Genomic DNA, 25,359 nt, shown 5'->3' with positions numbered 1-25,359 from the left:
AAGGTGTTAAAAACTGTTTTTAAAAAATGTGGACACAGAGTAAAGAACACTTTTTATGGAAAGCCTTGGGTTCTTGGCTTTGCCAATTTATCCTTCAATTTTCCATGCTAATTATCAACGTCTTTTCTTGTCATTCATATTAATCCCTTTATCCCATGTGCTCTGGCATGGTGGTCTCAGACTGTCAGAGCTGGGGTGAGCTCTAGAGGGGTGCCAGTGCCATCCTGCAATAGCGTCATAGGGCCAACAACAGAAATGTTTTTGTGACCACAGCTGACCCTACTCTTCAAATGCAGGTAGACTTTCAAGTCCCAACCTGGCATCCTTGGCACCACCTTGCAACTGATGGACAAATAGTTAGGGCTCACCTCCCATGCAACCTGACTCCACCAGTAAGAACAAGCAGCTCCCAAGCTCTCTTTAGGAGCTCTTCCAAGCATCTCTCCATTAGCTATTCTCAGCAATCACAGGAGGTAGCGCCACTGCTATCTGGGGGGGAAGGAAACATGTGTGCACACTGTGTGGCGCTGGGGCCCACACCCAGGACCTCACGCACTCTGGGCAAGTGCGGCTACAGCCCCAGTCTCATCCTGATTTTCATGTGAGAAAGTTGAGGATCGCAGGGGAACAAGCAGCCCTCAGCTCCAGGTGAGGCCAGGGTCCCCCACCTGTGCCTGGCCCAAAGGTGTGGATGCCACAGCCAGCTTGCTGCAGGCTCCCCAGAAGGGGACACGGGATGCGCTGAGGCTGCTGTCCATGAGATTGGCAGAAGATTTCCATCAGGGTGCACCGCTTCAAAGTCACTCAGAAAAGCCATTTTTCTTTCCATATGCACGCATTATTATTCGTTTATTTTTAAGGAACTGGAGATCACAGTCAGGACACAGGTTATTTTGCATATAATATGATGTGCAGTAGGACTATTTAGCCATAAAAGAGATTACACTCATAAAACCCAGAAAAAAGCATAAAAATCCTTAAACTAAAGGCAGCATTTACGACCTGAGGACAACGTCTTCTGAGAGGACTCAAGGTGAGGACTCCGGTCGGTTTGCTTTAAATAACCAGTCTGTTTCCTTATGGTGACATAGAAAAGCTTTCCCGTCCCAATGTCCTTGTCCTAATACGCTTTCTGGTAACTTTTCTTTCTTTTTTTAGAACCCGGAATTGAACACGGGACCTCGAGCTTGCCAGGCAGGTGCCGTGCTGCTGTGCTACACGCATGATCCCGCCTTCACACGCTTCCTGAAAGAACTAACTGGGCAGATCCTACAGCTCTTCTGATAGTTGACTGTTCTATCACTTACCTTCAGACACCAAACTGGGCTGCTTTCTGAGAAAGATAAAAATGTTGTTTAATATTCTTTTTTACATTGTATTTGGCCTATAATTTTCTTCACTCCTGGCTTCCCTTTCTCTTTCTTTCTTTCTTTCTTTCTTTCTTTCTTTCTTTTTTTTTGGTGGGGGGCGGCGCTGGTGCTGGGGAATTGAACCCAGGAATGTTGAGCTACATCCCCAGCTGTTTTTATTTTTTTTATTTCAAGACAGAATCATGCCAAGTGGTCTGGGCTGGCCTCAAACGTGTGACCTGCTGCCACTGCCTCCTGAGCAACTGGGGTTACAAGTGTGCAGCAGCACACCCCGCTACCATAGCTCTTCAGATCCGCTAAGTGCAATGGCTGCTGGCCACCCTCGTCTGCCCCCTCCCGCCCCAACCTCTGAGGTGCTTTGCATTTGCTACTTTGCCTCTCCTTCCCTCAGGCTCGGCACAGGAAGCTTATTCCTCTCAGTTCTCTAGTCAGCCTCTCAAGGAGCCTTCTCTTTGAACAAACATCCTTCGCAGGAACAGCATTGGTTCTGGAACTAAACACACATCTCCTCAGCCTCTGAGGAGAGTAAGAACAAGCACCTACCTGGGGGCAAAAGGCGCTGAGGAGGGCTGTGGGTGTGACGCGCCAGCACAGCACAAACCCCAGCATCATGTCTCACTTGATTTTAGCTGAGCACAGACGGGGTGTATGGAATGAGTTGGGGGAACACACACTCAAGACAACCCCACCTTCTTAGTTCATAATCGTTCAAGGTGTCGAAGGTATCAGGTTACCTCAGCAGCTCTCCATCTCCTTTCACATTAATGCTCCTGTTTTATTGTCCATAATTGTCCTGTTTTATTTGAAACTAAGATGAAAGCAATCAGGTCACGGGCAGCCCACTGCCTACCAAACATCCTGGGAATGTTTCCCACTAGAATCCTATGGACTACCCTTCAGGTTCATTCCCGTCTGCGTACAATGCTGAGAAGCTCCAAGGAGCATCAGGAGGCCGGGTGTGGCGCCTCAGCAGCCCGGGACAAGGCGAGCTCGTGGTGCCTAATGCCGGGATAGCCACTTGGGCGGGGAGTCTCCACTCACAGAACCCGAACCATTTCACCACTGCGCAAGCCCTGTCTCCTCACCACACACTTGGAAATTCCCTAAGCCGCTGAGAAGAGGCTCACTCATCACTCCAGCCCTCCTGCTCTTGGCACTTTATAGAGCCAGCTCTTTTTCCCTCTGCACCTTTAGGCTTTGGGTTAAGAGCCATAAGCTCCTCATAGGAACGTTGTTCATTTATCTTATATTGAAAAGGAAAACAAAGATGGAAGAATCATGTACAAAGACAAATGGAAAGAAGGCAAGCGGTGGAACACCGTCTGTGAGCCGCGAGTTCCCCAGTTACCTGCTGGAACCAGGTGCTAATTACAGCAGGGAAGGCAGCCTCTGTCTGGTTCCAACCAGTTTCTAATCATAGCTCCCAATCATACTCGCATCTAAACACTAATTTATAATTCATATCAGTACGCACCAAACCGCGGAGCTTGGAAGTGATGTGCCCACAGCTGCGCTTGTAAAATCTGGCCTCATGCATGCAATATTTGTCATGGGTGGAGAAGACGGCACAGACACACATCTTGCCCTTAGACAGCGAGGGGGTCCCCACTTAAGAATGTTGGGGGACCTTCAGGAAAACAGGGCTCCCCTGGATTCTCCATACCTCTCGGCTTGTTCTCCCAGAAGTGACTGTTGGCTCATATCTCTGCAAATTTCCCACTGAAGATTTGAGTTCCATGAGATACACATTTATGTATGAAGAATGTTAGGTTCCCAGACTCTACCCAGCAGTAATCATCTCCACTGTCTACAGCAACCTGGCGAAGAGGGGAAGGAGCTCTTCCTCTGCAGGCGGTGAGGCCAGGCACCCTGAACCCAGGACCAGCAGAATGGAGACCCTTCCCTGTGCTCTGGCTAGCTGCAAATACTACTTCCCTGCTACTGTATCCAAATCAAAGCTGCTGGTCTCTACGGCTAAGGCTTGAGCAGTACAGTAGTCAAGGAAGAGTATCAAATGGCACCACTTCCTAGCAGCGTGGCCCTGTGGAGGCCCACACAGGACAGGCTCGGAGCCTTGGAGTTTTCCCTGTGTTTCTTAGCAGCCCAGGCCAGTGGCACAGGATTTCCTGGGAACTTTTAGAATACATGGCCTTGGGAAGAGGGTCTCTAAATACATATTATTAGTGCCTCAAATACTTTTTTCTCTAGCTCTTGCCTACATACCTACACACACACACACACACACACACACACACACACACACACAGCCTGCATGCCAATGTATCAGAATTCTCTCTGAATCATAAGGCATGACTGTGGGGCTCTCTTTATTATTTAGTTATTTGGTACAGTGTCTCGCTGTGTCAGCCTCCCCAGTGCTAGGATTACAGGTGTGCATTACCACTCCCATTTTTGGTGGCCACCTTCACAGCATATGGTACCTGGGCTTGAACCTGAGTCCTTTTGCTTGCCAGGCAGGCGCTTAGACTGCTGAGCTATCTCCACAGCCCCATATGGGGCTCTCTTGAAGGAAGAAAGGGTTTGAGATTCCCCTAGAAGCCTTGGATTTGAGGAGGGTATTATTTCTAGCCATTTGGCCAGGAGATGCCTAATCTATGGGAAAATTGAACACCTAACGAGAAAAATCATAGCCAAGTCCTCGACCACAGGAAACTACGACAGGCACATGCCTCACAGGGAAGGCACGTTCTGCCGCTGCTATGGAGTAGAGCTGAGCGCCTAGGGATGCCTGTGCTGTGCTCCCCACGCTTGTCTGGGTGCAAAGTGCGGCCTGCCAGCTCTTTAGGTATGAAACATGTGTTTTGAGAACGAAGAGAAAAGCAGTGGCTTATTTCCATTAAACCAAAACTACTGATTCAGGAAAGAAAAATCTAACAGAAAAATAAACAAAGGAAAAAGAACTGGCAGCATCTAGAATATGTCTGAAGAGAAATGCAGAGGTGAAGTGTCATCATCTGGGGTCCCCACAGCAGCCAGGATGATGGAGAACAAGCCACCGGTTTTTCTTCCTGTCTCAGGCCTTTATGGTGGGTGCAGGGGAGCAGTCACTGTCACGCTGCCCTGGTGCCTTCATCACTTGGGAAACTGTCCGATGGCAAACAGCGAGGGCTGGGAGGGCGTCCCTGTACCAGGCATGCCCAGCAGCAGCACCACCTTCTTTTCTCCTGGCTGTCAGTGGTTGAAAGCTCTTACTGGGGAGAGTGAGCATGCTGCTTCCAGATATTTTCTCTGCTAATGTTTAAACCATTACACAAACCCCTGCTTCATCAGGCCCAAAGTGTTCCTACTCACTTTCTAGCTTAACAAGGGAGAAGGGGCCACAAGGAACACTTTGTTTAGAGAGGGAGATGTGACAACCCCTGATGGCTATTAGGGCGTCTACTCAATTGTGACTACATTCCAGTGTAAAGGTAAAGAAACGGGACTTAGCTGGAAAGACCTCCTCGAGGTAGTGTATCAGACGTCCGTGACAGCCTGGGATTCAAATAGAGGGCTGTCTAACTGCAGAATGGATTAACTCTGGGCTGCAGAACAAAACAGCAAAGGGAACACACTGACAGCAAATGATCACAGAGAAGGCCGCCCAGCACTGTACGATTATGTAGAGTAATTACTCCCAGCCTTGACCCACTGAGGAGCTGGGAATGCTACAGCAGTCCTGAGTTCGCAAAGTAAACAGGTAGCTCTCGTTCAGGAATTACAGTAATAGCTACTATCTGGCTCAGTGCTTCGCTGTACTGTTCTATTTAAGCCCCAAACTTCCTTGTGAGGAGTTACTCTGACCCTATGTCATAGATTCCACAACATCTTTTTTGGGGGGCACTTTACAATGAATTAAATATTAGATGGTTATACAATTTTATTTTATTTTTTATGTATGTATTTGGTACCGGGTTTCACCATGCAGCTCAGACTCGTAATGATCCTCCTGTTTTCAGCCTCCCCAGTGCTGGGATTACAGGCGTGCACCACCACGCCCAGGCTTGGATTATACAATTATAATTAGTTTCTTCTTTTTAGTGGAAGAAACATAAAAGGGGAGGAGAAACAAAGAACAGATGTAATAAACAGAAAATCATTATGAAGACAGTAGATAATAAGTCAACTATATCAATAAGTAATTTAAATGCCACGTATAAGACATTGTCAGAGTAGATAAAAAACAAATAGAAAAATCCCACCTAATCCAACTACAGTGTCGTCCATAAGAAACCCTAAAGGTGCATGGAAATTAAAAGCAAAAGGATGGAGAATGAAATACTATGCCAATATTCATCAAAAGAAAGGTAGATACCAGATGGAAATAGAGTGCCTTTTCTGAAAGATAACCACTTACATTAATTTTAAACAAAGCAGATTTATGATGAAACCGGAGGACATTATTTTAAGTGAAATAAACCAGACACAGGAAAACAAGTTCTGCACGTTCTCTCTCATACATGGGAGTTAAGAAAGAAAAAAAAAAGTTGATCTGAAGGTAGAATAGTGATTAGAGAGGCTGGCAGGGGCCTGGGGGGATGTGTAGATAAAGAGAAGCTGGCCTTCTTTGGGGCATGCCACCAGCATCAGTATCACGGCAAACCCCACCAGCATGTACCATTAATAAACGTTGATTTTTTTAAAAAATGAGGAAAATTTCCAGAGCTAAAGAAGGATATCGGGCAATGGTAAAAAAGATGAATTCTTCAAAACCACCTAAAAACATCTAAACAGGCACCTGACTGGAACAAAGACAGAGAACTCAAAGCCACAGTGGTCTAGAGATCATGTCCCCTTGAGTGATACGAATAAGAAAGATAATGGCAAATACTGCTAAGGGTACGGAGCTAGCAGAATCCACCCTGGTGGGCACGTAAAGTGGCGCATCTATGCTGGAAAGCGGCCAGGTAGCTCCCGCAACAGTGAAACACAGAGTCAGCATTCAGCCCATTTGAAACCCACTCAACACGTGACATGTCATTCGGCCATGAAAAGGAATGACGCACTGATCCATGCGACAAGGCAGGCGTATCTTAAAAATACTAGGCTAAATGAAAGCAGCCAGCCACAGAAGAGCATGTACTGCAGGAAACGTCCACAACACACTCATAGAAGCAACTAGCAGAAACTAAGGCTTCCTTCAACAGTAGATAAATTGTGTTACATGCACAAAGTAGACTATTACTGTGCAGTACAGAAAAACGAGCAAAGCCGGCTGACTGCCGACTCTGTGATGACGCTCAGATGGCATGTGCACTGGGGGAGCTGAAACCCTGCGAAATCCACAGAATTTTATCGTAACACAGAGTAGGGACATTGCATGCGTATTTAAAAAGTCACTTTGGAGGTTGAAGAACCACAGGATGAAATGCACAATGTGACCAATTAATCTACCTGTATTATAAATGTATCCAAGAACATCACTGAAGGTTTGGGGGAAAAGTGCTGACCAGAGTAACTCTGGAATCAGTGGGGTATGTAAGACTGTATAAAAAACAAATTCTACATAACCACTGAGCTTCAACAGATCGTGTTTCCCCTAAATCACATACTGAAGTCATAACCCCTAGTACCTCAGAATGTGACTGTATTTGGAGACAGGGCTTTTAAGGAGGTCATTAAAATAAGGCCACTAGGGAGGTCCTAACCCAATCTGACTGGTCTCCTTATAAGAAGAGGCTATCAGGACAACAGAGACATCAGGCCTACATGCACCCAGAGGGATGCAGGGACAGCAAGAGGGTTGTCCTCTGCAAGCCAATGTGCAAGTCTTGCAACCGACCTTTCCTTTAGGGTCCCCACATGAAACCAAATCTGCAGGCACCTTGATCTTTGCCAGCCAGCTTATAAAACTGTAGAAAATAACTCTCTCGTTTATGACCCAGTCTCTGGTATTTTCTTATGGCAGAGAGTTTGCTGGTTGATGAAGTTCTTTCCTAGGGCAGTGTAGGTCAAAGCTCCAGTGTACATCATGTAGATGCACAGTGGAAGTGAGTAATTAAGTAACTGGATGGTAGCCGTTGGGAGCAGAGCAGGAATTTACAGATACCGCTGAGGACAGCTAGGCAAGAATGATCCACATGGTAAAGACTAAAACCAGTGACGGCAGTAGGAGTTTATTTTTAGTCTTAACATACATACACTATTACACATGGAAATATTTATAGATATGTTTATGTCCAGCAATTAATACAAATGTAATTTCTTGTGCTGTCATTTAAGCAAGTCTGAAAGAAATGACATCCCGGGGGGCAGTGAGCACACCCAGCACTGGATCTTGGTTTTTACTTCCATTCTCCAATGAATGGAGCCAGGGATCCTCAGGAAAAATGGCTGAGTCTAGTACTGGGGTGCAAAATGTACAAGACAGCCTGCAGCACTTCATAGTGCCAGAAAGCAAGGAAGTACTCAACACACACACACACACACACACACACACACACACCTTGTGATGGGGGGAGGTGGGTTCCAAGCACATATTTCAACTGAAAAAGCTTCCAAGGAGCAGATTTGGAATGCTGTAAGCAATGAAACAAGTAAAGTGGAATGGAATTATAACTCAAAATATAAAATATGCCCATGATCCTCCAGAGGTAAAGGAGCAGATGCACAATGAGGGAGGAAACCTTTCAGTCTCTCATGCAGAAGAATTCTAGGTAACTCACATAGCTATTCTGTCCTCAAGGAGGTTGTGTATAAGGAATTCCCTACTTGTTAAGTATGGACTTTGAATAGGGACTTCTTTCCAAGAAAGGGGAAGGGGATAACTTCCAAGTGGAGAGACTTGGCAGACACTAGCTCAGCTGGGTGATTACGTTCAATGTCAACGATAAGCCATGCTGATAACAGGTACCTTTGATACGGTGTGAGGAACCTTAACTCTGTGGTCTTCTCTAAAGCTTAGTCATATTCTGCTCAGAGGAAAGACATCAGACAAATCCTAGTGGAGGACAGTCAACAGAACTCCTAGCTAGCACGCCTCATACTAACAAGGTCATCAAAACAAAGAAAGTCTGAGAAACTGTGAGGGCCAAAACTAGTCTTAGGAGACACGACTCCTAAATGTCATGTAATAGGATACGCTGCAAGGAATCATTGGTTAAAAAAAAAAACCCAAACATCATGTAAAAACTTGGAGAATAGACTGAGTAATAATGAATTGGTTTTGGTCCATTAACTGAGAACATTATGCCATGCTAGCCCAGGATGTTAACAGAGGAAGCCGCGTAGAGGCTGCATAAGAAGTCTAGTATCTTTGCAAGTTTTAAATACACCTAAAACTGCTAGAAAACCATGTTTATTTAAGTAAAAATGGTACATCTTAAAATCAAAGTGTGTCACATTGATTGAGCTATGGCCTTTGTCCCCCCTCTACAGAAGTGGAAATCAAGCCCTGAGCTGCTGGGCAACACAATGTAGGACAGTCAGTGTCCCCGAGTGTGTGCTCTTGTCCTCCAAGGGAGGATCTTGTGGCAGAAAGCACACTTCAGTGGTGTACAAGGAAATATCTCAAGGCGGCTCTATGGTGGGAGGGCTCTGTAGCATTTGCTGACCTCCACGGGGGCCGGCCTTAAGCTATCCATGTGGCGTGACTGGACGTGGGGCTGTGTGGAGGTCTGCAGGATTTGTTTTCTACTGAATGTGGTGGTCGGTGCATACGAGCAGATTGCAAAACTTTGAGGAATCTTGTAAGTTGCTTCTTGAATGTGAGTAGCTTAAAAGTGATCCCGGGGAGGATATTTACACCACAAAACCCAGCAAGTGCTACAACTCAGGTCTGCTTGGTTTGTTTTTCAAGAGGGTGTGTATCAGCACACATCTTCAAAACATGAGCACAGACTTGGGGATCTGTCCTGAAGAGAATGAGTGACCTTGAGTGAATTGCTGAGTTTCAGTCTACACTTCCATAAAAGGTGTAACCGGAGCAGCTGACCTTCCAAATCTTCTACCTCTAAAATTCTATTGCATGGTGGGCTCATCTATCTTTCTACAGACTTACAGTCTAAGGGCAAGCGACTACACTGTCAGTGCTCCGACAGTCATTCCCTGTTGCAAGAGTTGGGGACCCCCTCCCCCGACCTCACTGTTTACCAGCCTTCCCTACGTGCTTTGATATCAGACGTGCTTTGATATCAGACGCAGGAATTCTTCAGCGCTCTGGGTCCCCTGGAATTCTCCCCTGCCCCTCGGAAGGTTTTGCACATCTTGTCCCTGTTCTTTGGCATGATCTCCACGTCCTCTATGCTGGCCACCTCCTGCCTGCACCTCCCCTCTCTGGAAGAGGTTACTGCTCCCCTCCTTGACTTCCTCCAGACCAGCTATGGTGTCTACCGTTGCTATGCTTCCCCACTGTAACTCTTAGCAGTTTTTATTGTTATTGCTTGCTTTATCATCTGCTAGCCACACCCAACTTCAAGTGCCGAGAAGGCAGAGATGGCTTCTATTCCTTGAGGTGGCACCTTGAAGGCTACACCTAACATACCAGCGGCTGGTGACCACACAAGCGTGTGTGTGCTGAAGCCCACCATTCACCGGGCAACAGAGACATTTTCCTGGTTGCTCCTCAATAATCAAGAAATCCTCTTCAAGGAAATGTTTTTCCAAGAGCGGACGTGCAACAGGGAAGAATTTCTCCCCTGCTTTCAAGAGGGTGTTGCCACAGCGCTGTGGGATTCTCAACCCCGAAAGGGCCCGGACTTCCAAGCAAGAAGTGTCTGTGCCCCTCTGCCAGGAGTCCTTGCCCCACAGCTGCTTGCAGGCCCTCAAGGGTCCTGCTCACCACAGGGATAAATGCTTACCTTGGCAACAGCAGAACCCCGAAAAAGTCCTTGTCTGATTAAGAGGGAGGACTGTACATACATCTGAAAGGCAGGACCCACTGCTGGTGATCTGACACCAGGACAGCAGAGTGTGGGGCCCCCTGCCAAGGAAGTCTTGCATTCCAAAGAATCACGGGAATTATGGCCCCCCAATCCTCGGGGCAATCAGGCACCTTGCTGCTCGGATTCCATCACCCTGTGGAACCTCCCCAGGTAACTCTGCTTACATTCCCAGACCAAACAATCTTAGGGGTACAGAGCTAAATCATCCGACTTGGCCACCATGTGGTGTGGGTAGGAAAACTGAGGCCCACAGAGCACAAGTGACTTGCCTAAAGCTACCCAGAGAGACGGTTTTCTTAGAGCTCTGGCCCAATGCTCATTCTGATGTTCTTTCCACAGCAGTAGTTTATCGACTGGACATTCTGACTGATAAATAAAAAGATGTAAGGTATGGGGCAGCATGGCGCTTGCATCAGGAAATGTGTTCCGGAGCCAAACATGGTACACTTAGGAACTTTCCCCACCTCCTGGGCGACTGGGTGAAACTGTCAGTTTATCATAATCTGTGGAAACCTTACAAGAGCATCTGAAGATTAAATTGCAGTATAGTATGAGATGTGCTAAAATACGACGTGTCCGATGCAGTGGTAACTGGAGGACAAACTAAGTCTGTTGGAAAGGGCCAGGGAAAATGAGCCAGGGCTACATTTTAAAGGTTGAAAAGGAGCTAGCAAAACAAATGAAGCATGGGGTTCTACGGAAAGCTACACTGCTCTGCAGCAAAAGTTCCAAGTGGCAGAAACGGAATGTTCCGTCCAGATGCAGTAAGGGAGACCTGCACTTAGGTGTGTCAGAGCTCTGGCCAGAAGCGCACCGTTGAGGCCTAAGGAGTGAGTCAAGGAGGAGGTCGGCAGGAGAAACTAGTGGGAAGACTGAAGCAGAAAGGGGTCTGTGTGCAAATCCCAGCAATGAAACCAGTGAGAGCCAAGCGGCTTGTGCGTGGGGCTGCCTCATGGAGTCCTAGTAAGCTTCCAAGCAACGCGGTGCCTCCAGCGCCTGACTTACAAGAATTAGCCAGCAATGGGGGGAAAAAGACAACTGAGAAGAAAGAAGGTAGCCATGGTCAGCAGCACCGATTCTTCAGCCTCCTCCCAGGTGACCCCAGAGCGAGGCCCCTGCTGCCTCCACCCACTGCCATCGCCCCAGCTCCCCTCCTTGCTCCGCCCTCCACCTCAGACCAGGTCATCTTGAAACAAACCCTGCCGCCGCTGGTGGGGCGGGCCGTGGAGCCTGGCCTCAGACGTTCACACAGGACTCTGCTTACCACTGCGGAGCTGCCGATTGTTTGCTGAAACAATTCCCATTTTTAGTAGCTCAATCATTAGCCAAAGGCGTTGAAGAAACAAAATCTTATGACTCAAGCTTGAAGAATTCAGTCTCTACTGCTGCATGCATCGCAGTAATACTTGTTCCAAGATTCCTACTTTGTATGGAACATTGTGAAGTCATAACATAAGAGTTATACATGGATATAAAATTCCCCACTGGGAAAGGACAGGTCTCAGTGAAGTGTGTTTATCACGTTACTGACTGGCAGGATATACCGTGGTGAAATGTTTGAGTTGCACAATGTGAACACTACCAACTACACACTCAGCTGTTAATGTTTAGTGAGCATCTACGCTGTTCCACACACAAATGCTTCACGGGTGTGAACTCATGTGATTCTCCCAGTATTCCTCTGGGCAAGGTAGCATCTCCATTTCACAGATGGAGAAGCTGAGGTTTACAGAGGTTCTTGCCAGAGATCATGTAACTAACGAGCATCACGGAATTTGAGCCCAGGCTTTCAGCGTCATGTCCTTAACCCCAGCTCTATGTTGTGTACCAAGAGAGACAAAATTTAAGAGGTCACAGAGTCCCCGATCATTTTTTTTTTTTTCTCTGAACACACATTATTAGCCGAGACACTCAAACAAATTTCACCAGGAATTTCCCTCTAGTTCCAAACTTCCTGTTTGCTATGAACTCCTAGTGTCCGCGGGAGTCAGAAATTTACTTCGGATCTGGTCAGCAGTAAAGCAGCTTCCTCAGAAGAATGTAAACTTGGCTTTCTTCCCACCCAGCTCCATCTCTGCCCTTGCCTTCTCCCTTCCCCTCTGTCATGTCACAAGGACTTTGTCCCTCACTGCCCGAAATCAGTTTGGGGCAGGAAGGATACCAACTTACATAAATGGGAACCCACAAAGAAGTGGCTCCTCCCTGAAACCCAGGGTTGCTCGTTAGCATTCCCATAGCAGGGGCATAACCTCTTACTTGTACAGCATGGAGGGACAGGAATGACTTTCAGGACCAAAGTGTGCCTTTGCTCCAGCAAGTCCTACAGGACCTGGTGGTGGTCATGGGTGAGAACTTTTTTAAAAAAATCTTTTAAAAAATATTTATTTATTTACTTGGTACAGGGTCTCACTGTGTAGCTCGAACTCATAGTGATCCTCCTGTCTCAGCTTACCCAGTGCTGGGATTATAGGTGTGCACCACGATGGCCAGTTTTAGTGGCCAAGTGGCATGCAGTACCAGGGACTGAATCCGGGTCCTTATGCTTGCCAGGCAGGCACTTAGACTGCTGAGCTTTCTCCCCAGCTCTGGGTGGGAGCTTTTGAAAGTGGCTGGAAGCACTGGGAACCTGACAGGGAAGACAAGGCGCAAAAGGCAGACTGTCCAGCCTTTGCCAGAGCAGGTCTGTGGGTCTGTCCAAGCCCATGGGGACTGTCACACTCATGAGCACAGTGGGCCCTCATCTACGGGTATGACCAACCCCAAACAGAGAACATAGTTTTAAAAAACTGCAAATGTCCTAAGGAGTAATGTACAGATGATCATTCCTAGATGATACAAAAACAACTTACAGTAAGCATCTAGAGATGATTGGAAGTACACAAGCGCATGTGAATGGGTCACAGGCAAATACGCCCCATCTTACGCCAGATAGTGGAGCCTTGATGGCTCAGAGCATCCTGTGGTGGGCCCGGAACCCAGCCTTGTGGGTACACCTAAGCACTGCTATGCTCACACAGCCTACCTGGAAGCTCCTAGCTCCAGCAGAGTGGAGCCCCGCCCAGGAAAGGCCCCTCTCTCTGGAGCAGTGCCTGGTGATGGGCTCGAGGCCCTGCCCTGGATGGTGCGCACACTGCATGAAGGACGGGGCTCCACACCCACTTCGCTGCTCCTCCAAACAGGGTCTTACAGCACTGCCCTCACTATAGGCGACTTGCGATCCCCTGAACAATTTCATGGGCATTTTTACGTCCACTGGCTTGACTCATACAACTTCTACGGTCCACAGTGCTTGCTATCTTATATTACTTAGTATTTATATAATTAGTGCCATTTTACAGATAAGGAAACTGGCTCAGAGAGATGAGGTCATTTGCTCAGGGCTACACAGCCACGCAGACTTCAGCCCAGGTCTGTATTAGTCTGTTAGCTCCAAAGGCTGGGTGGGCTGAACAACAGAAACCAATTTCTCACGGTTATTGAGCCTAGACGTCCCACACCAAGTGCCAGCCAGCTGGTGTGTTCTGAGGCCTCGCTCCTTGGCTTGCCATGTTTTCCCGGTGTCTGGGCACAGCCTTCCGCCTGTGACTTTCTGTGCCTCAATCTCTTCTCATAAGGACACCAGTCAGTCATCTTAGATTAGAGCCCATACTAATGGCTTCTTTTGACCTTAATTATGAGTTTAAAGACACTGTTCCAGGTACAGCCATATTCTGAGGTACTGGGGCTGCAGCTTCAAATGATCAGTTTGGGTGAAGGGAAAATAATTCAGCCCCTAGCATCCTCTGACTCCCAAACCAGGTGCTCTCCGTCCATCTGATCGACACAGACGGAGCCCCCGAGGTGCTGAGCATTACACTCAACACTCTGCTCCTATTTTTGCATGCACTGTCCAGAACAGCCCGTGGAGGTCTGCATTATAACTTCACCAGGATAGTGAAGAAAGTGGATTTCAACCGGTTTGATTATACTGCCTAGGAAGACACAGCACAGACGAAGCTGTTCAGCACTCAGCCCCCGTTCGCTGCCTCCAAGTTCCGCGCTGTCTCCCACATACCAGGCTGCTTCCCACGCGAAACAGGCCAGCAGCAACAGGGACAGGATGACCTGGCACTGCCAGTAAAGGCGGTGGGATCTGGCGAGGGCGCCTTCTTTGGGAAATCATAAATCCTGTGAGTAATACAGCAGCTCCCTTATAGGGCCGGTGCGGGCGCTGCTGCCGTTATCACCGCCACCATCATCATCTTTACTGACTTCTGGATAAAGTGGGTATGTTCAACAGGCACTATTTTTGTCTCCTCAAAATTATACACAAAGAGAGGGAGAAGGGGAGGAGAAACAGCAGCAACATGACTTTCAAAGCCGGAAAGGAAATGCATATGTAGTAGCTGACTTAATAGACTTGAAAAAGCTGAATCCTGAACCACCAATGGGGAAAATCAAGAGAAACTGTGTTTACGCTGCAGAGTCAGTCCCATTGCCTCTTCTGCAGCTCAGGTATACGCAGTGAGTTACTCTGGAGATGAAGGGACGTGGACAGAAAACAGAGCTTTGTTAAGAAACGTTACAAACAGATTCCCTAGTTCCCTCTGCACTATACTGCGCCACCCCCAGAGCTGGTTCTCAGAAGACAGCTACGATTCTCAGAGCGGGGCGGGGTGGGGCGGGCACTTCCTGAGGGCCACAGACTCACACAGATCCACACCCGTGGAAGCGGGCCCTCCAGCCCTCCCCTTGCACTTGGCTTGCCACTGCTGGCTGCTAGGACTTTTCACTTAGGAGGACTCTGATGATTCTTTTCAGAGTAATCAAAGCCCTTCAAGGCGGGGAGCCTAAAAATATTGATAGCGTGCTGACTGACTTACAACGCCTCGCCGAACTGAACCAGTGTGGTGCTGGACGTGGGTGGCCCACCTGAGGGCCGATACCTACACAATAAAAACAACTGGAGAGGAAGAAGTTCAGAAGCTATTAGGGAGCTGCTAGTCCTCTTGGAGGAGCTTGTCATGCTGGCTTTCCTGATCAACTTGGCTGTTCTTAGTATCGAAGGCCTTCAGGACCCTAAAATTGCTGAGAACGGCTACCATTCACTTTGGGGGAGCTCCGGACCTCCCCTTGAGCATCACTTCCTGGCTCTGGAGGGGAAGATGGTGCACCGCTCAGCCTCCTGGAGAAGCTTATTGCATTGGCTCTCCTGATGGGAACTCAGCTGTTTGTCAGCGGAGCTCGGGACTGCACTGTTGCTAAGGGTGCTGTGCTACATTTGGGGAGCTCTGGTTCTTACTCTGACAGCTGCCATCCGGCTCTAGGGCAGAGCCCTCAGCCTGCTAGAAAAGATCCTTCACCCCGCTGGCATGGGCTTTCTAGCTTTCGCCACTGACCTCTGGGCTTTCCCAGTGCAGCTTTGTGAAGCGGGTGCACAGCTGGACTCACGGTAGGCATGGCTGTGGCCTCTAGGTCTTCAGCTGGACTCACGCAGGACACTGACACAGGACCCAAGCCCTCAGCTAGATTCTTTAGTCTTTAGTGTGTGGACAGATTTCCTGCACTCGTTTTGTATATGACTCTTTGGGCGACTATTACAAAGTAATCTTATAAAGTATGTGCTCTGTATTAAATGGTTCCCATTGAGAATTCCTGACTACAACAGAAAACATTTTCTCAACTAGGCCTCAGTGTGTGTTGACTGCTCCAAGTGTTTTTTTCTTTAGAAAGAGAAAATAGAAGAGAACAATTATTAAAGAAATAAATACAACATATTCCAGTACTGAAGGGCTTAATTTTCCAAAGTGAAAAAACCTATCCAGGCATCAGTGCGATGGATAGAAACAGACCTACACTGCAGCAGCAGATGATTTTAGAATACAAAGGCAGAAAGCTTTCACACATTTCCGGCAAAGAAGGAAATGGATTCATACAAGAGATCAAGAAACAAAATGACAGGGCTGGTGAGACAGCGCAGTGGACTAAGCGCTTGCTTAGGTAAGCGCAGGGGCCAGGGTTCCATCCCTGGCACAGCACGCCATGCTGGCTCTACCCGAGGATTGCTGAGCCAGCGATGGAGTCTGGGCGTGGAGGTGCACGCCTATAATCCCAGCACTAGGGAAGCAGGAAACAGGAGGATTGCTATGTGTCCCAGCTGTGTAGGGAGACTCTGCACAAAAAAAGAGAGAAGGAAACAAAATGACTTTAGACTTATTAATAGCAACGTGAAGTTAGAAGACAACAGAATAGCACCTTTAAATTTTGAGCAAGGCTGGTGAGATAGCTCAGCAGACTAAGTGCCTGCTTTGGCAAGTGCAGGGACCAGGGTTTGGTTCCCAGTCCTATATGCTGTGCTGGCCCCACTCTCGGGAAGCGCTGACCCAGCCACTGAGTCTGGGACTGGCGGTGCACACTGGTAATCCCAGTGCTGGGGAGGCTGAAAACAGGAGGATCACTAGGAGTCTAAGCTGCGAAGTGAGACCGTGTATCAAACACATAAAAATTAAAAAAAATAAAATAAATACATTTTGAGCAAAAGTAGCATTCAGTCTAGAAATCTATACTCAGCCTGGTGGGTTAATGAATGTGCCAAATTGTTCTCTGCATTTGACAGTAGAACAAAAATGATTTTAGATATAAAGGGACAGTGTAAATAATTCACTTCTTATATTGTTTCTCAATTACTGCAGAGTCTTCAGCACATCAAAGCATTCTACAAGGAGCAACTAAAAAACAAGATGAATATCTAAATTTTTAAAAAATGTATTATGGTAGATGACACATTGCCACTAATCCCCCTTAAAATATTCCTCCTCACTTTGAATGCACTTGTTCTTGCTGCTTTCTGAAGTAGTTCTGGAAGTCCTCTTTCGGGAGCATCTTTAGCTGCACCGTCATGGCTGCTGTGGTCTCCTGAACTGATTCACTATGCTCACTTTCATCCTCATTTTGACTCGGGGAAGAGACAGAAGCAGCATAAGGTGCCAGACATCGTAAATAAGGTAGATGAGGCGCACTGTAAAGTTTTGACAAGCCTGCCTTTCCGTTGGACAGCACTTGGGTGGCAGCAGCAGTCACCATATTTTGATCATACCTGGTAAAGAAACTCACAAAACAGGTCTTCTAGAAGTGCTTTAGAAAGTCAGAAGAGCAATGGGGGCTGGGAGCTAGCTCAGCAGTCTAAGCGCCTGCCTGTCAAGTTCAAAGGCCTGGGTTTGATCCTCAGTAATGCATGCTGTGCTGGCCCCGGGCACTAAGCTGGCTACCCAGACAGGGCGTGGCGGTGCACGCCTGTAATCCCAGTGCTGGGGAGGCTGAGACACGGGGATCACTATGAGTCTGAGCTGCATAGGGAGAGCCTGTACCAAATGAATAAATAAATATTAAAAAAAAAAAGATCTGTCTCCCTACTTCCTTAGGGGAAAAAAAAGTGTTCAAAGCAAGCATATTTTGAGGGGGCTTAAAAGCAATACATCTTTTATTGCAATAATTTTTAAACTTAAACTCCTACTATGTATTTCTTCTACCATACCTCACATTAACAAAGATAAGACCTGAGATATAGGAAACAGGAGCTTCAACACAGGAAAGCAAAAAAAAAAAAAAAAAAAAAAAAAAAAAAAAAGGTGCTCAACCCAGGCAGGAGCTCTTCAGGTGGAGCAGTTGAGGGGTATGCAGGATGAAAGCCTTGAAGAAAATGAAACTGACAGCAATCCCGGGCCTGGTGTGGATGGTCGGGAGAAAATGTGGTTGAATTACGTGGAGAACAAGGAGATGATTATTGATTCCGAGGAAAACCCCCATCCAAAAATGGGCAACAGAGGAAAAAGAATTATAACACATCCCATGACAATTCCAAAGAGGATTTCAGTTGTAATAATGTCTACAGTATATGTTTACTTATCCCAAACTACAACAAATTATATTGGGAATGCAGAGATATGCTCTGCGGGAAAATGATGCCCAATTATTCTCTGTAACCAGGAGCTGGAAGACTGGGAGGGACAAAGGGATGGATGACCCCACTCTCTACCCCTGCTTTGGGTTAGCTTTAAACAAACTGATAACGTGCTGAACAGAGATGAGGCTTTAAAAAGTAGACATTCTAATTTTTTCTGTTTGATTTTATTTCTGGGGTGTGTGTGTGTGTGTGTGTGTGTGTGTGGTAGTGGGGATTGAACCCACAGCCTTTGCACTGAGCTACTTCCCCAACCTTTTTTATCTTTAGTTTGGGATCTTGCTACATCACCAAGTTGCCTAAGCTGGACTCTAACTTGCAATCCTCCTGCCTCACCCTCTGAACTTAAGAGACCTTCCAGTCACAGACACAGGTTTAAGTGGAGACCTGTGGGTCAGGACATCTCCACCTGGGCCAAGGACAGGTGCCACCAGGCAGGCACTTCCCCCTTTAGCCAGCAGGTGACAAACGTATGGTACCTCAGTGTACATTTTCCAGGAAGGCCTGCCTTGGGGAGACAGCAAGTATGACAGACGCTCGGGATGACCAACTTGGGGTAACAGCAGTGGCTCATTAAGGAGGAGGAGGTCTGGGGAAGTCAAGGGCAGAAGGGGTTCATAACTCACAACACCTCTGTCCAGAGCTGGAGATGACAAATGTCAATCCCTCTCAGTACTGTACGTAAATGAAATGGCTGTCCTCTTGCTCCTGCTTGCCTCTGCTCTGTCACTGGCCGCCAGCAGCCAATCTCTGCTCCCTCCCAGAGGAGAGAAGGCAAACAGAGATGGCCACAAAGAGGTTCCCGAACTTGCTCAAGCTCGCTCACAGGACCACCTGGAAAACGTTCCTAGTTCACCCCTGGACAGCTACATGGTTGGGGAGGGAGAGCCGGCTCCATGCCTTCCTGAGTGCCTAACTTTTTATCGTATGTGACTACTTTTATCACTGAAAAGTGCTCAATTTTATCAGAAAAAAGGAAAAGCAGCAAGAAGGAATTCAAGATTGTACCGTGGTTCCATAATCCTTTCTGAGGCCTGAATTGGGTAAAAGATCACCAGCCTTATTTTGCGGTATCCTAGTGAAAACCAATCCACAATACAGTACGATTAGCGAACACTGTTGAGCACTTAAAGCACGGCAGGCACAAGAGCCCCTACGACCCCAGGAGCTAGGTTTCATCCTACAGATGAGGCATACAGCACGCAGACACTCGGCAGAGCTGCGACTTCTGGCCCAGCAGTTTCGCCTGGCTTCTGGATTGCACAAGAGCAAGAAGGTACTCACCTGTCCGCCACACTCTCCCAAGGTCCTCCCTCTCCCTCTAAGGCAGATCACAATCTCTGTCCTCTCTCATGCCACAAGGACAGAGGAGTGGGTTCGGGAAGCCAGCACCTATGGACTGCATGGAGGATCGAGTCCGACGCACAGGAGCTCCTGGAATCAGCTCTGGACAGGAGGCCCACCTTCCCAAGTCTCCATTTTTCCACCTTCTCCTTCTCTAGCAGGGAGGGTGGAAAATTTCAATCTCAACTCCAGCATGAAGGCCATTCTCCAAAACCTGGCTGTGTCCATTCCCCAAATAAAACCCTTTATCATTTAAGTATCATATAAAATAAGGCCTCTGCCTGGCTTCAGAACAGCCAGAAGCACACGGGCAAAGACAGTCACAGCCTCCTGGCCAGCCTCAGACGGACTACCAGACACAGCCCCTCTGTGGCCGGCGTGGACAGAGGCAGCACAAGACACACAGATCTGCGGGCCTCAGAGGGCGGAATGTAAGAGATGAGGGGGGTCAGACACTCTCCTGCGCCAGGGAAGGGGTGTGCGCCGGTGTCAGCAGTGCTTCCCGCACCGACCCTGAAGGGCACACCTCTGAGAGCGCAGCCCCGGACTGCAAGGCTCTGCCGCAGCACAGGTAGGAACAGACGTGTTGGACATCAAGCATGAGCAGGTTCCTGCCCCAGGTCACCAAGCACATACTCCCATGCCAGGCTCTCCACCCCAGATGGGGGTCGTAAATACAAGCACAAGGTCAGCAAAGGAAACCTGCTAGGTGTGTGGCACGGAGAGACGCTATGTCTTTAGGAAGGCACGGCAGGCTGGGTGGGCGGGGAAAGCCTCACACAGCTGAGCCACGGGACACGGTCCTAACGGCGGAATGGGACTTGTCCAGAGCTGCAGTCCCCTCATCACCTGGGAACACTAAACTACATGCAGATTCCAGGAATCGGTACTAGCTCTACTGATTTCAGAAGCTCTAGGCATGCTACCTTGGAATCTTTATTCTGTTAGTATTATGATGATGATACATTAAAAAAAAAAGTAGATGAAAAACAACCTCCAGGACCCTATCTTTCAGACTCAGCAATCATCAATTTGGGGCCATCTTCTTTATCCTTATCTACTTCCCCTCCTCCAGTGTTATAGAATCCCCCATGCTTTTTTTTTTAAAACCAGGGACTCTGAGGCAGGGGACGTTCACCCTGGACATGAACTCGGAACCACAGATCAAGAAAAGTGAGTTCCAGAGTCAGTAGGGAAAAGGCTCAGCGAAATTAAGAGTGGTGCTTGGCACAGAGTAGCAAGTCATTCGGAGGACTCTGAGCGTGAGGTGCAGGGATAGGGGGATGCTGGCAAGGGGCGCCGGCTGTTCATACCTCCTCCATCTGTCACGGGCCAAGGGTGACTTTGAGCCCATGATTCTAAGTGAGCCTGGTTCCCTGTCAGTGAAACACGGGGACTGTACTCATTCTACAGGGATGGTGTGGGGACATCTGAAGGAATAGCAGTTCTTCTGGTTAGTGGTGAATGACAAGGTCCTGCCTTGCATGGATGACCTCACATGGCTGACTCCTGGATGCCTAACTAGCTCTTCATTTTTTCTTGCAAGTTGTTCCGCATGTATGTTTGCAGTATATAATGATTATACTCATCATGGGAATGCATAGAACACATCTTCATTCTTTTTATGTCCCCTTTCCTTCCCCTCTCCCTAACTAGCTTGTGAATTACTTGCAGGGTAGGGATTAGGGTTGAGTTCAAACCACTTGAACTCAACATTCACACTTGTTATCTACTGTGGGCAGGACTGTACCATGCAGTACAAGAATGAAAGAAAATTAAAGAGCTGACCAGAAAAGAACAAGTGGCCCTTCAGAAGGTCTGCAAAGCCAAGTAGAGTCCTCAAGGCCCAACCTAAACCTGAGGTAGCTATGACATCCTTGAACTGAAATTCATCACCAGCCAAAGCAGAGAGTCAGTTGGCTAATGGGGCCGAGTGAGCAGTGGGGCTGGAGGCCTCTGGTCAGATGGACGCAGCACAGGGGAGTGGGGAGTGCCAGAGGCTGGCAGGTAGTGGCAGGAAAGCTAAGAGGCTTTGTGGGGTGCGAGGAAAGAGAGGCGTGTTGGTCTAAGGCAACCGCCAGTGGATCATGCCCTGGTATAATCTCTAACTCCTTCTCGTTGAGTAGGTGGGACCCAAGACTCACCCCAATCAGTGGAACGAATTTGGCTATTGCACGGTTGTGATGTTACATTATATGGAAAAGGTACAAGGATTTTGCAGATATAATTAAAGCTCTGAATTATTTGAATTAATCAAAAGGAACATGATCTTGGGTGGGCCTGATTAAAATCCTTTAACACATCCACAACGGGGAAATATTTGGTATGCCTTGCTGCTGGGCAGCTCTAAGCCACTGGGGGTACATGCATGACTGTCCCATTGGGTGGCACAGGACAGTCATGCATGCACTACAGGGGGGTTAGGCCCTCAGGGGAGCATACAGGAGGGTCAGCGCTTCCCTGAGGTTAGAGATTTGAGGTAGCAGAGGCTTTCTCTCCTTCTAGCTTTCACCAACCCATAGCCATATGGGCTCTAAAGCTGTGAGAAAACTAATTCAGCCATCAATGTACAAACCTATAAAAGGAGTCCAGTTCAGATGAGAACCCAGTCTGGCTGGCACCTCGATCACAGTCTGGTGACTCTGAGCCGAGCACAGGAATGTGGGGAGCACTCCCAACCCACGGGAACCAGGAGGCTAAATGGGTGTTGTTTAATGCCACTAAGTTTATGGTGATGGCTGATGTGGCAATAAAGAACAAGTACATGGCCTGTGGAAGCAGAGGGCCGAAAACAGGCTGAGCAACACGGGTTACTTCATCTGGGCCATAGGAAAGGCTTCTTCTCACTCTCTAGGAAGCCCAGAGACTGCAGAGAGAAGGGAAGTCTGGGGTGGGACTGACCAGAGTCTCCAAAGAACATTCAGTCAGGCCAGCCACTGTTCCCAGGCACACACTGGTAAAGTTCAGGTGAATGACTAAGTTCTAGGTTAAACGAAGCCAGCTACTCTCCCACCCAATTAAAGGAACAAAATGACAGAGGGGGCAGAGACCAAGTAAAGAAGTTGATAATCACTGAGAAAACCTTACGGAACTTTCATGTTCTTGTTACTAATTACAAATATTTACTCCTCCCAGAATTCCTGACCTCACAGAAGAGTCTGTGTAAATACTTACGCTCCCTTACTGGAAAAATGTATGTGTGTGTATGTGTGTGTATGTGTGTGTGTGTGTGTGTGTGTGTGTGTGTGTATGTGTGTGTGTGTATGTGTGTGTGTGTGTTCTTTGGAAAGGGACTGGGCGGCAATAAGGGACTGGACAATCTGCAAAATGTCACTTCCTGTGGAATGATGTCTAGTGGCTCTTCCCCACCCCAGATCATGACCCCCTAAGCCCTGACTGGCTCCTCCTTCCCTGATTCTATCGGCAGGAGACGACTAAGCCAAACAAACTCAGGAAGTGGCAAGAGATCTGGAAGGGTAGGAAGTTCATGGCACAGAAGGAAAAAGTCAAGCGAATGCCCTGATGTTCAAGGAAAAGGGTGGGGTGGGGCAGGGGTGGGGGGTAAGAAATGAAGGTCATTCCAAGGTCATCCGGCTCCAAGCCTTTGAATGTCATGCTGGAGCTTCAAATCAAAACTGGCACAAACAGTTGGCCAAATCTCCTGAGGCCATTCAAATATTAACATTCACAGTGATAAACAGCCCCTCCAAAAGTTCTCTGTAAGCAAAATGGAACAAACAACTAATCTAAAGCCAGTTGCTGGGAGACCAGTTGGGCAGGAGCCAAAGTCAGTTCAGATATCTGGAGAAGTCTTTATTCTTAGGTTTCAGGAAAGAGATGAGAGAAGGGGCTACCTGTAGATCACTCCATGCTGGTGCAGGAACATGAGAGCCGACGTGACCTCTGCAGCATAGAAGCGGGAACGAGGTTCATCGAATTTTCGGGAGCGCTGAATCTGAAACATGAGGTCTCCGCCATTGACATATTCCATGACAAAAAAGAGGCGGTCCTGAAAGGAGAGAGGAAAACACTATGAGGCTATTTCATCTCAGCTGTCTACACAAGCCAGCATGACGTGAGCCCGGCGTATGCTAGCAAGACCCAAGGGTTTGAAGAAAGCCCAGAGGTAGGCGAGTGCTGGTCACACACAATCCAAGAAGGCAAAGGATGAGGCACACAAATTAGGGTATTATGTTAAAATATGTTTGTCTTATTTTTATGGACATCAGCTGGATCTAGAGGAGGACACCTGAAACTCACAGAGAAAGGGAACCAGGTCTTTGATTTGATCATAACTTGAGTTGTGGCACCGGACAAGTCTCTAGGTGTCAGGTACCTTCACATGAGTGGTACAGTGGTCCCTCACTTATCACGGAAGTTACATTCCAGACACCACTGTGCTAAGTGAAAATCCGCGAAGTAGCAACATTATATATATATATATATATACACACTAAGGCTTTATAAATCCTTCCCCTACACTCTTATAAGCAGTTCCTATACTTTCAGACATACTTTCAATGTTCTTAATCATTTTCTAAACTCATAAACCTATGTAATTTTAATAACATGTATACCGTACAATACTGCAAAATCCCATGATACAACAAACAGTCCACAATAAATAATTTAGATTAATATTTTTTGAAAACCCAGGGGTGCAGTGGGCCCACTCCACCTCAGCAGGCCCACTGGGAAGGAGCTGAGGGATTGGCAGCCAGTGGGGCCCAGTGGTCTACTTGAATAGGGCTCAGCTGGAAGGAGCTGAACACAACAACCAGACCCAAGCCAGGTCTGGCCAAGTGAGTTTGAGTTCAGTAGATGTGGACCTGGTGAGCTGAGGTGTACTGCTGGACCCAGCCAAGCTCAGACTGAGGCTCAGACCTACAGGAGCATCCTTGTGGCATGGAGGTGGCAGCAGGTAACTTAGGTGAACTAGTTTGCCTAGAAGACTCCAGGTGCATGAAGTTGAGGTGTCCAGACAGAACTCAGGGGAACTAATGTAAAGACACATTCCCAATTTAAGATCTGCTTTGTAATACAGTTATGTTAGCTCCTATGGTCTAAAGTACAAACACATTTGTTAAAAAAGGTTCTCAATTTTTAAATTTTAATAGTTGTTATTAGTATTGCTAATTATACTACTGTAAATAGGAAACCATATCTGCCTTAACCACATGTTCTCCCTTGAGTAATAATATTGGGAGGTGTTTGGGTAATAAGCTCCCCAAAGCCCTACACTGAAGGATGGAGGACAGTGCCACATTGAAACCAATATCTCACTCCCAATCAATAGAGAAGGCAAAATCTTGAGACGGGGCCAGGGAGATGGCTCAGTAGAATAAGCACTTGCCTGGCAAGTACAAGGGCCTGAGTTCAATCCCTGGTTCCGAAAAAAAAAAAAAAATCTTGAGACATACACAAAACACAAATCTCTGACACACGAGAGACACCTAAAAAACACTCTTTACGGAGAGGCTTTGACTGCAGTCATATAGCTACGTATCAAACTTTCACAAAAAAGTATCACAGAAATCAAAATAAAAAGTTCTCTCTGAAATAGAAAATGACAAAAAGAAGGCAAAAAAGATCATCTCAGGCCCCAACCTCACCCAGAACAAACCCAGGAGATATCAGCATAGTAGAAACTGAAAGTCACACACCTGAAATAATAGCAACTCAAATAAATAAACTGCAGAAGGGTATAGAGAAAATTCAATAAAAATAATCTCACAAGTAAAAAAAGAAATGATACCTATAATGAAAGAATTACTAAGCATTTGTAAAGAAGACACTGATAAAAACAATAGGGGAGAATAGAAAA

The 25,359-nt window shown here is 47.3% G+C and overlaps 1 protein-coding gene across 1 annotated transcript in view; it reads right to left on the bottom strand.

Moving 5' to 3' along the window:
- Positions 1-25,359, bottom strand: part of Prkce (protein kinase C epsilon) — a 503,843-nt gene that overhangs the window by 65,876 nt on the left and 412,608 nt on the right. The window contains exon 11 of the mRNA XM_012513910.2: positions 23,390-23,544. Within this exon, the coding sequence (XP_012369364.1) occupies positions 23,390-23,544 (155 nt within the window). The remainder of the gene's footprint in view (positions 1-23,389; positions 23,545-25,359) is intronic.

This window comes from Octodon degus, unplaced genomic scaffold (genome assembly GCF_000260255.1).
Source record: "Octodon degus isolate 3935 unplaced genomic scaffold, OctDeg1.0 scaffold00020, whole genome shotgun sequence".
In the NCBI taxonomy this organism is placed as follows: Eukaryota; Metazoa; Chordata; class Mammalia; order Rodentia; family Octodontidae; genus Octodon; species Octodon degus.
This window is presented reverse-complemented; position numbering and strand designations above follow the sequence as displayed.